Genomic DNA, 13,198 nt, shown 5'->3' on the forward strand with positions numbered 1-13,198 from the left:
GACTTTCTTTCTGCACAGACTAAAATCTTTAAATGTTGATAAGACCTGAATGGTTTTGTTCTGTTGGTCTTTTATTGAGTCAGTTTTAACTTTTTTGCTTCATCATCTCACAAAAATTGTCTGTTCAACATTGTGAGAGAAACCAGTGCACTGCAAAAACTCAAAATCTTTCCAAGAATATTTGTCTTATTTCTTGTCAAAATGTCTCATTTCTAGTCAAAACTAATCTCTTTCCACTTAAAATAAGACTCGTCACCTAAAAATTAACTTGTTTTTAGATCATTTTCACTTGTTTCAAACTAATTTTCAATTGAAATAAGTAGAAAAATCTGACAGTGGAAGCAAGTTTTTTGTGCTTGTTATAAGAAAGGAAAACTTGCTCCACTATCAGATTTTTCTACTTATTTCAAGTGGAAAATTTGCTTGAAAAAAGTAAAAAGTGTCTAAAAACAAGCTACTTTTTAAATGTGATGAGTCTTATTTTAAGTAGAATGAGATTTATTTTGACTAGAAATAAGACAAGTATTCTTGGTAAGATTTTGAGTTTTTGCAGTGTGAGATAACTGGCGTGCAGAGATCTTTGACAGATGAGTCGTGCAGAAGGCTCGGCCCATCCTGTCTCGCTTTAAATTCATTTTTCTATAAACTACCTATAGGGCACGAACAAATAGGTTTATTATTAGGTCATTTTCCTTTGTCCCAGGTGCAATCAATGCACAATCCTTAAATGCACAGCTCTTGTGGCATCTTTTATTCACTTTTATACTCTTTGATACTTCTATTCTTGCTCTGTTTAGGATTGTTCTTATCAAGTTTGGTTGTGCTGCACTCTGCAACATTGTTATGTCACTGTTTGTCCTGAATGGTTTTGTTCTATTGATCTTTTATTGAGTCAGTTTTAACTTTTTTGCTTCATCATCTCACAAAAATCATCTGTTCAAGATTATGAGAGAAGCCAGTGAGATAACTGGCGTGCAGAGATCTTCATCCTGTCTAGCTTTGATCACCCAATGTTGGAGGAATTCATTTTTCTATAAAGGGCATGAACAAATAGGGTTATTAGGTAATTGTTCACAATGCACAATCCTTAAATGCACGGCTCTTGTGGCATCTTTTATTCACTTTTATACTCTTTGATACTTCCATTCTTACTCTGTTTAGGATTGTTCTAATCAGGATTGGTTGTGCTGCACTCTGCTTTGATCACCCAATGTTGGAGGAATTCATTTTTCTACAGTATAAGCTACCTATAGGGCACCAACAAAGAGGTTTATCATTGTTTATCAGGTGCAATCAATGCACAATCCTTAAATGCACGGCTCTTTTATTCACTTTTGATACTTCTACACTGCAAAAACTCTAGTCAAAATGTCATTCCTTGTCAAAACAAATCTAATTCTATTTGAAATAAGACTCATCACATTAAAAAGCAGCTTGTTTTCAGACACTTTTTACTTTTTTCAAGCAAATTTTCCACTTTAAATAAGTAGAAAAATCTGACAGTGGAGCAAGTTTTTCTTCCTTATTACAAGCACAAAAAACTTGCTTTCACTGGCAGATTTTTCTACTTATTTCAATTGAAAATTAGTTTGAAACAAGTGAAAATGATCTGAAAACAAGTAAATTTTTAGGTGATGAGTCTTGTTTTAAGTGGAAAGAGTTTAGTTTTGACTAAAAATTAGACATTTTGACAAGAAATAAGACAAAAGATTTTGAGTTTTAGCAGTTTATACTCCGATTATGTTGTTCTAATCAGGTTTGGTTGTGCAACATTGTTCTATGTCAGAGTGTCGCTGCTTCTTACCTGCCTCTATCTCCTCAGGTGTTTTCTTTTTCTTGGGCTTGGTCTGCTCGGCCTCTGCAGCCTCAGCGGCCGCCGGCTCGTCTGCCAGCTCCACGTTTCCTCCTTGTCCATCTCTCTGCAGCTGCACTTCCTTCCTCCTCACCTGCAGAGCTTCTTCTCCTCCAGCAGCAGAGACCAGGATGCAGCTCAGGGTCAGCAGACCGACCAGAACCAGCAGAACCTCCGTCCTCATCTCTCTCTCTTACTCTCCAGTGGAAACACAGCAAAAGCTTCAAGAAAAAGAAAAAGAAAAAAAAATCCTCCTCCGATCTCAAACGAGCTGTAAAAAAAAAGTGGTATATTGATGTGTTGATGAAAAGAAGGAATCACCGCCGACACGTCTTCACCTGCATTCAAAAAAGTAGAAGAACAGTGTACAAAAAATGTCGAATCTTGGAGCATCTCTAGTGTCAATGTGAGATCTCTCTCTCTCTACGGCTCAAAACCACAATCTTTATATGCTTTCTAACTCCAAAACTCCACCTTCTCCCAACATAAGGATATAGTTTACCATTATACACTGCAAAAAATCTACTATCTTACCAAGAATATTTGTCTTATTTTTAGTCAAAATGTCATTTCTAGTCAAAACAAATCTCATTCTACTTAAAATAAGACTCATCACATTAAAAGCAGCTTGTTTTTAGACACTTTTTACTTCTTTCAAGCAGATTTTCACTTAGAATAATCTGACAAGGAGCAAGTTTTTCTTTCTTATTACAAGCACAAAAAACTTGCTTTCACTGGCAGATTTTTCTACTTATTTCAAGTAAAAATGTGTTTGAAACAAGTGAAAATTATCTGAAAACAAGTTAATTTTTAGGTGATGAGTCTTATTTTAAGTGGAAAGAGATTAGTTTTGACTAGAAATGAGACATTTTGACAAGAAATAAGACAAATATTCTTGGAAAGATTTTGAGTTTTTGCAGTGTAGGCATTAACTGTTCGACCTTAACAGAAGCATTCTGTAAATCCAAACACTACCTGTATCTGTTTAAATTAACATACACAGTTCATGTTTTGTGTTCATAATAAACACAAGACAGGATCTAGCCTATATATCATTTTACTCATCCTGTGAACAACAGAAACACATTCTCCTCGGGTGCATCTCACAAGAGTAACTCATGTCTCATCTATTACTGTTACTAAACACTTTCCTTCAGTTCCAAGAAGAACAGAAGAACATAATGCATGATGTTACACTGCAAAAACTCAATATCTTACCAAGAATATTTGTCTTATTTCTAGTCAAAACTAACCTCTTTCCACTTAAAATAAGACTCATCACATAAAAAGCAGCTTGTTTTTAGACACTTTTTACTTCTTTCAAGCAGATTTTCACTTGAAATAAGTAGAAAAATCTGACAGTGGATCAAGTTTTTCTTTCTTATTACAAGCACAAAAATCTTATTTTGACTGGCAGATTTTTCTACTTATTTCAAGTGAAAATATGCCTGAAAAAAGTAAAAAAAAAGTGTCTAAAAACAAGCTGCTTTTTATGTGATGAGTCTTATTTTATGTGGAAAGAGGTTAGTTTTGACGAAAATATAGACATTTTGACAAGAAATAAGACAAATATTCTTGGAAAGATTTTGAGTTTTTGCAGTGTAAAGCTAAAAAGTTCAGGTGGATAATAGCCTATACACTACAATAACTCTGGAGATCTCTGTAGAGAAAGAGAAAGCACCATCTGACCTGCAGCTGTCCTGTCCTGTCCGTCACCAGCCTGAAGCCGCCGCAGACGACATTAAAGGAGAGAGAGAACAAAGGGAAGAGAAGAGCCGGTGGAGGTCTGGAGAGCTTCCTCCTCTCTGATGGAGAGTCAGCGTGGAAGAGGAGGGAGCGCCGAAGGGGCTGGAGGTTTTTTTTTTAGTTTTTTAGAGCTGCAGCTCAGGAAATGCATCTGTCTGGAGAGGATTCCTGCAGCAGCTACAGTACACACCTCCCTGCTGCTCCTCCTCCTCCTCCTCCTCCTCCTCTCGCTCCCTCATGGCCCTTCACCCCCTTTTCCCCTCACCCATCTCCTCTCTGAGCAGAGCAGAGGGGAGGAGCATCTGCCACATGTGACATTCCTCCCAGTGAGGGAGGGAAGGAAGACAGAAAATTAAAGAAAGGCTTTTTTTTTTTTTGTTACTGTGGTTCAGAGAGAAATAAAACAACAGTTGTTTGAACCACAGAGGAGAAGAAAAGAGTTTAAAAGTAGAACAACAGAGGTGAAGACCTGAAGGAAGATGAGAGGAGGGAAGTGAAGATCTTAAAGATAAAAAGAAACAAATCTACAAACAGTATAAAGGTAGATGTTTGTGTTAAAGCTCCATACAGTATAAAGGTAGATGTTTGTATTAAAGCTCCTTCAGAATAAAGGTAGATGTTTGTGTTAAAGCTCCATACAGTATAAAGGTAGATGTTTGTGTTAAAGCTCCATACAGTATAAAGGTAGATGTTTGTATTAAAGCTCCATACAGTATAAAGGTAGATGTTTGTGTTAAAGCTCCATACAGTATAAAGGTAGATGTTTGTATTAAAGCTCCTTCAAAATAAAGGTAGATGTTTGTGTTAAAGCTCCTTCAGTATAAAGGTAGATGTTTGTGTTAAAGCTCCTTCAAAATAAAGGTAGATGTTTGTATTAAAGCTCCTTCAAAATAAAGGTAGATGTTTGTGTTAAAGCTCCATACAGTATAAAGGTAGATGTTTGTATTAAAGCTCCATACAGTATAAAGGTAGATGTTTGTGTTAAAGCTCCATACAGTATAAAGGTAGATGTTTGTGTTAAAGCTCCATACAGTATAAAGGTAGATGTTTGTGTTAAAGCTCCATACAGTATAAAGGTAGATGTTTGTGTTAAAGCTCCATACAGTATAAAGGTAGATGTTTGTGTTAAAGCTCCATACAGTATAAAGGTAGATGTTTGTGTTAAAGCTCCATACAGTATAAAGGTAGATGTTTGTGTTAAAGCTCCATACAGTATAAAGGTAGATGTTTGTGTTAAAGCTCCATACAGTATAAAGGTAGATGTTTGTATTAAAGCTCCATACAGTATAAAGGTAGATGTTTGTATTAAAGCTCCATACAGTATAAAGGTAGATGTTTGTGTTAAAGCTCCATACAGTATAAAGGTAGATGTTTGTATTAAAGCTCCATACAGTATAAAGGTAGATGTTTGTGTTAAAGCTCCATACAGTATAAAGGTAGATGTCCATGTGTAGTGTGATTATAAAGCAGCTCTAGGTTCTATATTAATACTGTGAAAGTATCAAAGCCTCAGTCCACAGAGAAATGCACACAGCCTGTATTCAGAAACTGAGCCTTAAAACCAGCCGTCAGGACTTCCTGTGACTTTGTGATGTCACAACTAAGCCCCGCCCCCTCACCACCTGGACAACACCATCCATCCAACAACAACTTGCAGGATTTTTAGTTTCTCTGAGTGTTTTAATCTGAAATTTGCTCTATTCTTTATTGGATCACTTTAGAAAACAGTCAGCCAATCACCTGATTCAGCTAACTTTATTTCATTCTGTGAATTTAATTTATGTAGAAATAATAACTGCATATCATTCAATGTGTGCAAAGCTGAACATTTTAAGTTGAGAAAGAATTGAATACTTGAATATAAACATTCATACCACATTATTCTGTGTTGTGTGTTGTGTGGGTTGGAGAAGACTAAGAAGAAAGTTACAGAAACATCTGCAGCAGCTGGATCACAGCCTGATCGTAGTAAATTATGCTGAATCTTCACCTTCACATTCGTCTCACATTGTTTCCTTCAATGTCTGGCTCAAAAACTGCTGCAGGTTTGAATCCCGACTCCTCCGTCCCTCTGGATCATTCAGGACTGGTCTGTTCTGGACTCGGCCTTGGAGGCAGCAACACACTGCAAAAACTCAAAATCTTTCCAAGAATATTTGTCTTATTTCTTGTCAAAATGTCTCATTTCTAGTCAAAACTAATCTCTTTCCACTTAAAATAAGACTCATCACCTAAAAATGAACTTGTTTTTAGATCATTTTCACTTGTTTCAAACTAATTTTCACTTGAAATAAGTAGAAAAATCTGCCAGTGAAGCAAGTTTTTTTGTGCTTGTAATAAGGAAGAAAAACTTGCTCTACTATCAGATTATTTTAAGTGAAAATCTGCTTTAAAGAAGTAAAAAGTGTCTAAAAACAAGCTGTTTTTTACAGTAATGTGATGAGTCTTATTTTAAGTAGAATGAGATTTGTTTTGACTGGAAATAAGACAAATATTCTTGGTAAGATTTAGAGTTTTTGCAGTGCAGGAAGTGAAGCGTGCGTGGTGAAGTTGTTTTATGTAACGCTCTCTCTCTCGTCACGACACATTACCTCAGTCTGGAAAACTGTTGCAGATGTGAAGCTTCACTGTTTATTCCTGAGTAAAGGAGCTGAGTCATGATGTTGTGGAGTCGAGTCATGTTCTCAGTCACCAGTCCAACAGCTGTGACAAGGTCCTTGAACGTCTCGTTTCAATGCAGCTGTTGATCAAACTTTATTATATTGTATTGTATCTGCTCTATTACTCTACCGCCCGAAGAATACACTGAGGGTTTACTTGTACATTTTCTTCCAAAAAAAGAAAAAAAAAGAAAAGAAAACACAACAAAACCCATTAGTCACATTAATACAGAAATAAACAAATGGCACATTGAATTCCTAATTTTGAAAAATAAAGTGATGGAACTTTCTTACGGAGGAGACAAGTTAAATAAATTACTACCATAAACGTTACATACAAATCTGGAGTAGTATATACAAAGGAGTTATTAGACAAAAAAAATCTACAATTTCAAATTTTTATGTTCAAGGAGACAGCAGTAGAACCATATTTTACATAGCAGAGTTTGTGTTAACACGTGTGGGTCTCGAGTGGTTTCTCTTTTTCTGGAGGAGGAGGAGGGTGAGTCTGTCGGCCGAGGCTGACAACACGTCAGTTAAACAGACTGTCGCTTCTTTTTTTTCAATCGTTTTGATCCCAGTCTCTAATGCGAGCAGAGCTTTGTTTTGGTACAGTACGTGATATTTCATTTTTTTCATTTCTCCTTTATTTATTCAGGGAAGGTCAATTGAGAGCGAGCTCTCTTTTTCACTGACGCCCTGATTACAAAAACACAATTGTACAATATACAAGGTCATGATTCACAATTACATACAGGTTGTAAAACATTCGATAATACGTTTTTAAAACTATCTAAGGAAATAAGATGATCCAGTTTCAGACAGTTTTGTAGGTTATTCCACTTTTGGGGGGCATAAAACTGAAAGGCAGTCTTCCCCAATTCTGTCCTGATACTGGGAATTTGTAAAACCAAGGTGTCCTGTGAACGAGTGTGTAAGTTACAGATTCTAAGTGAGATTAAACTGGTAAGATAAACAGGTAAAATTTCAAGTAAAGCTTTGTAAATAAAAACCATGCAATGTTGTTCCCTCCTTACACTAAAGGATGGCCAGCCAACCTTATTATAAAGAACACAGTGATGGGTTCGGAACACATCTCCAGTAATAAAACGAAGAGAGGAGTGATAAAGTGCATCCAGGGGTTTCAATGTAGAGAGAGCAGCATGCATGTAAATGACATCACCGTCATCAAGTGCAGATAAGAAAATGGCCTGAACAAGTTCTTCTCTACATTCCATTGACAGACAAGATCTATTACGATACAAGAATGATGATGTAAGTTTTTTGGTAAGATCAGAGATATGAGTTTTAAAAGACAGTTTGTCATCCAACCAAATGCCCAGATATTTGTAACTTGAAACTCTCTCAATTTGAGTCCCGTCAGCTGTTGAGATACCACCGTGTAATATCAAGGAAGAGTTATGTAATGAGACGCGACTGGCGGGATGACGTGTCGTCACGTAACGCTCAACATCATCACGTAAATTAGCGTTGACCCGGGTCTGGCGTTCCCACTGCAAGCCGAGCAGAGCCGGGCCGGGTGAAGGCGATTTTGACGTGGGTTGGTGCGCCATTCCCACTGCCACCAAAAGCCGATTGTTAGCGGGTTTAAACAGGTTTTTTGGCCAGTGGGAAAGGGGTAAAACAGTCACATTAGTGGGCGTAAGCCCCGCCCCCTTGGTTACTGTTGCTACGCCGGGCAAGCTTTCACTCCCAGCCATGCTCCTGGCAGTATTTGGTATCGATTTCAAAGGAAATATCAGCAAATGTCTGGATAAACTGTTGTGAGATAATAGAGAGAAGAAGTCACAAAGATCATTCAGAGTTTTCAGTGACGTGACTCGCGCAGGAGGATAAAACATCTGTTCAACGACACGACTGGACAATGTACAGAGCAGCAGTAAGGACTGGTCATTTTACCGTCTATCAACCCACGAAGACTTAGGTCATCTCACTGGTCATGAAACGTTGTCAAACTGCAAGTTTTTGGGCGATTGTGAACCACATACAGCTTTCACTGCTGTTTTTTTTTCTCCCACCGCTGTATCAGTCAGTGAAAGCAGTCCCTGCCTGGACGATCCCTCGCCTAAAAGCCCAGGTAAAAACCCTAACAGCCCTAAAAGCCCTAAAAGCCCAGGTAAAAGCCCTAAAGCCCAGGTAAAAGCCCTAAAAGCCCAGGTAAAAGCCCTAAAAGTACAGCTGTCATTTCGGAGGTGAACATATGGTTATCCCCATATTTACACTTGCTCAAGTCGAAAAAAAAGTCAGCTCGTATCTGAACATCTCTATATTGCTGCTGCAGTAGCAGCAGCAGCGGCAGCGGCGGCGGCGGCAGCAGCAACAACAACATCCTTCTCTACAAACAAATGTTTTTCGTCCTAGTCTCAAAATGTGTCCACAAAAGCAAACGTAATGACTCACTGCCGAAAGCTTGCCAGGCCTATAGTTACGGTTGCTAACGTAGGATTGGACAATAGCCGTTTGTGGGAGGAGTTGGCGAAGGGTCAATTGGCTGTCCACCGCCAACACTTCATAAAAATGCAATAATTTGGGCAGAGAATACTAACACTTTGTGACAGTGGAGCATTGGCTGATTAACCCTGAACTCTCCAGGTGTGGTGTCTCCTCCTCTGTGTCTCTAACCCTCCTCTCCTCCATGTGCATTTGTTTTCAATGAGAAATCAATCCATGGAGCGGTGGATAAGGTTATTTATCATCTACCATGTTACCATCATGTGTATATCTGTGTAGTCTCATCTGTCATCAACAAGAGATTATGGGTTATGGGGCGCGGTGCTGCAGAGATGACAGTTAGATTACTGTTGATAAAAAAAAAAAGACAAAACTCAGATGTCACATGTATTCGATTATGAGAAAACTGATAAACTATTCTGGGAACTGATGATCAGTTGCCCAGTGTACCCATGAGATGTTCCTTGCAAAGGGTGATGTGGTTGATCATTAAGAGGTGCTGTAAAAATAAAGTGTATCATAATGACTATATAACTGAAACAAGGTCAGATAGTTGTAATAAACTGAGACATAAAACATTTAGTTCTGTTGTTGAACTTTGTGTCAGACAAAGGTTGAACAAACAGGACTGAGTCACACCTGATCAGATACCAGGTGTTACAACTTCTGACATGATCTAACGTTTAAGTTTTTAACAAGTCTTCATTGAAAAGTTGAGATCAACAGCTGCTGCTCCTCACACTAGAATGAGAAAAAAAAAGAAAGATTTTCTGCTCTCAAACACAGTGAGCTTGACTCTGTTCAGGTGTTTCCTTGTTCCCTCCCCTTCAGATCTACAGATTGAAGATGAATGAATGAATGAATGAATGAATGAATGAATGAATGAATGAATGAATGAATGAATGAATGAATGAATTTATTTATTTAAAACAGGGACAATGCACAAAAAACATTAATCTTGTAAAACAAGAAGAGATGCTTTGAGCCAGGTTATAGCAACAATTGCTAATTTCCGCCCTGTAGTCCCTGGACAGGTAAAGTGGGAACAGATACAATATTAAGATTAATTGAAATAGGACATAATAACCATAATATTTTAAAAAAAAATTGACAGAAAGCACTAATAAAAGCAGGGAAACAAGAGCGCCAAATCATAAAGTGCACAATAGGGACTAACAGCACATACACTCTCTCTCACTCTCATCACACATTCAAACACAAACACACATACAATATAACAGTCATCCTCCTCTAATAACCACACTCATAGCCAGACACATACACACACTCACATAATACTCAACAATGTGTGCAAACTTGCTTACTCAGTAACCAGCGCTTTGACCAGCATGAGAATGTGTGAGGATTTGTACATAGAAGATGGGTGGAACCAACATGTGGCGAAGAGGAGGAGCTGACAGAGATCAGAGTTCAAACTGGTTTAACTTCTGAGCAACAGAAACTCAGACATCGTCGTCGTCTGTGATAGAGCGCTGGAAAAGAGAGTAACGACACCACCATTGACTCCCGTGGTAAGGGTTTAAGGGTTTAAGGGTTTAAGGGTTTAAGGGTTTAAGGGTTTAAGGGTTGTGCGCCTAGTGGCAGGATGTGGGTATTGCAAAAGCGCCCAGAAAACCCATTCACTCCAATGTATGTGTGTTGCCCACTTGCTTGTAAATTGATGAAAACGGCCGTGTTTTTGTTTTTAGGTGTCTTGGTCATATCACATTATACTTATAATTTGTTTATTACAAAATGTAGATTGAAACATTCATGTAGACAACTTTTTATTTTATTTTATTTTTTTACTGGCCTATGTGTTAATGTTTATCTGTTAAGGGCCCTCAATGATGCTATTAACGTGGGTGATCTATAAATGTCCTTAAATTATTGAAAACACCACACCAACAATGCAGAGTTGTCATTTCTTGGGCGCTTTTGCAAAACCCATATTCCTCCACCAGGAGGCGCTGCCATTGGACCAATGCGTGTCGTTACTCTCTTTTACAGAGCTCTAGTCTGTGAGAGGTGAAATGGCGCAGAAAGGAGTTAATCTGGACCAGGAGACCTTCTCTTGTTCCATCTGTCTGGATCTACTGAAGGACCCAGTGACTATTCCCTGTGGACACAGCTACTGCTTCGACTGTATTCAAACCCACTGGGATGGAGAGGATGGGAGGAAAACCCACAGCTGTCCTCAGTGTAGGAAGAAGTTCAAACAACAAAGACCTGACTTGGTGAAAAACACGATGTTAGCAGCTTTAGTGGAGCAGCTGAAGAAGACTGAACTCCAAGCTGCTGCTGCTGATCCCTGCGATGCTGGACCTGAAGATGTGGCCTGTGATTTCTGCACTGGGAGGAAACTCAAAGCTGTCAAGTCCTGTCTGCAATGTCTGGCTTCCTACTGCGAGAAACATCTCCAACCTCATTTTGAGTCTCCTACGTTTAAGAATCACAAGCTGGTGGAGCCCTCCAAGAAGCTCCACGAGGAGATCTGCTCTCGTCATAATGAGGTGATGAAGATGTTCTGCCGCACCGATCAGCAGTGTATCTGTAACCTCTGCCTTCTGGATGAACACAAAGGCCACGACACAGTCTCAGCTGCAGCAGAAAGGACCGAGAGGCAGAGAGAGCTGGAGCTGAGTCGACAGAAAATCCATCAGAGAATCCAGCTCAGAGAGAAAGATGTGAAGGTGCTTCAACAGGAGGTGGAGGCCATCAATGGCTCTGCTGATAAAGCAGTGGAGGACAGTGAGAAGATCTTCACTCAGCTGATCCGTCTCATGGAGAAAAGAAGCTCTGAGCTGAAGCAGCAGATCAGATCTCAGCAGGAAACTCAAGTGAGTGGAGTCAAAGAGCTTCAGAAGAAGCTGGAGCAGGAGATCACTGAGCTGAAGAGGAAAGACGCTGAGCTGAAGCTGCTGCCGCGCACAGAGGATCACACCCAGTTTCTACACAACTACCCCTCACTGTCAGCACTCAGTCCATCTACACACTCATCCAGCATCAACGTCCGTCCTCTCAGACACTTTGAGGATGTGACAGCAGCTGTGTCAGAGCTCAGAGACAAACTACAGGACCTTCTGAGAGACACGTGGACTAACATCTCACTGACGGTGGCTGAAGTGGATGTTTTACTGTCACCACCAGAGCCCAGGACCAGAGCTGGGTTTTTGAGATATTCACAGGAAATCACAGTGGATCCAAACACAGCATACAGAAAACTGTTGTTATCTGAGGGAAACAGGAAAGTAACATCTACGAGTAAAGATCAGTCTCATCCTAATCACCCAGACAGATTCGTTAAATGGCCTCAGGTCCTGAGCAGAGAGAGTCTGACTGGACGCTGCTACTGGGAGGTGGGGTGGGGTAGAGGAGGGGGAGTTTCTGTAGCAGTCGCGTACAAGAATATCAGCAGAGCAGGGTGGGAAAGTTGGTTTGGATATAATGACAAATCTTGGTCGTTAGAGAGTTCCAACAACAGATTCACATTTTGCTTCAACAACATCGGAAATCCAGTCTCGGGTCCTCAGTCCTCCAGACTAGGAGTGTACCTGGATCACAGAGCAGGTATTCTGTCCTTCTACAGCGTCTCTCAAACCATGACTCTCCTCCACAGAGTCCAGACCACATTCACTCAGCCGCTACACGCTGGAGTTTATCTTTGTCCTGGATCCACAGCAGAGTTGTGTAAACTCAAATAGACAAAGATCATCATTTAAACACTCCCGAGTCCATGACCAGCAGATAGACACCATCCTTTCGACTGTGCGTGCAGTAACAAGGGAGGTAGAGCCGTATCGCCCGTAATTAGCTTAGCTCAAACGCTGGAAGTGTATGGGTAGTGTTAGCCTGCCTCCTACCTAAATTCGCTAATTAGCTTAGCTCAAACACTGGAAGTGTATGGGTAGTGTTAGCCTGCCTCCACCTAAAGTCGCTAATTAGCTTAGCTCAAACACTGGAAGTGTATAGGTAGTGTTAGCCTGCCTCCTACCTAAATTCGCTAATTAGCTTAGCTCAAACACTGGAAGTGTATGGGTAGTGTTAGCCTGCCTCCACCTAAAGTCGCTAATTAGCTTAGCTCAAACACTGGAAGTGTATAGGTAGTGTTAGCCTGCCTCCTACCTAAATTCGCTAATTAGCTTAGCTCAAACACTGGAAGTGTATGGGTAGTGTTAGCCTGCCTCCACCTAAAGTCGCTAATTAGCTTAGCTCAAACACTGGAACTCTGCCCGTATCTCCCTTGTTACTGCACGCACAGTCTAAAGGATGGTGTCTATCTGCTGGTCATGGACTCGGGAGTGAGGCAAGACACGTAAAAAAAAATGTTGGCGTATCCCTTTAACAGAGAAATCACCAGACTTTCTTTTATCACTGAGGTTTGTTCTCACGGTGGAAACTAAGAAATCTACAATCACATTTACATTGATGTGTTTGTTATGAGGTTCAATCAAAGTGTAAATATCAT

General features: G+C 39.7%; 2 protein-coding genes across 2 annotated transcripts in view; one reads left to right on the forward strand and one right to left on the reverse strand.

Annotated features, from left to right (window-relative positions):
• Positions 1-2,066, reverse strand: part of aebp1a (AE binding protein 1a) — a 43,893-nt gene extending 41,827 nt beyond the window's left edge. The window contains exon 1 of the mRNA XM_083983610.1: positions 1,805-2,066. Coding sequence (XP_083839736.1) covers positions 1,805-2,036 — 232 coding nt within the window. The 5' untranslated portion in view covers positions 2,037-2,066. The remainder of the gene's footprint in view (positions 1-1,804) is intronic.
• An 8,697-nt stretch (positions 2,067-10,763) lies between these two features.
• Positions 10,764-12,434, forward strand: LOC310995009 (tripartite motif-containing protein 16-like; the record flags this gene model as incomplete). The annotated part of the gene is made up of 1 exon (XM_083983939.1): positions 10,764-12,434. The coding sequence occupies one exon, from the start codon at positions 10,764-10,766 to the stop codon at positions 12,432-12,434; it is 1,671 nt and encodes a 556-aa protein (XP_083840065.1).
• Positions 12,435-13,198: the final 764 nt, after the last annotated feature.

The sequence above is a fragment of the Trachurus trachurus genome (assembly GCF_905171665.1).
Source record: "Trachurus trachurus genome assembly, chromosome: 12".
In the NCBI taxonomy this organism is placed as follows: domain Eukaryota; kingdom Metazoa; phylum Chordata; class Actinopteri; order Carangiformes; family Carangidae; genus Trachurus; species Trachurus trachurus.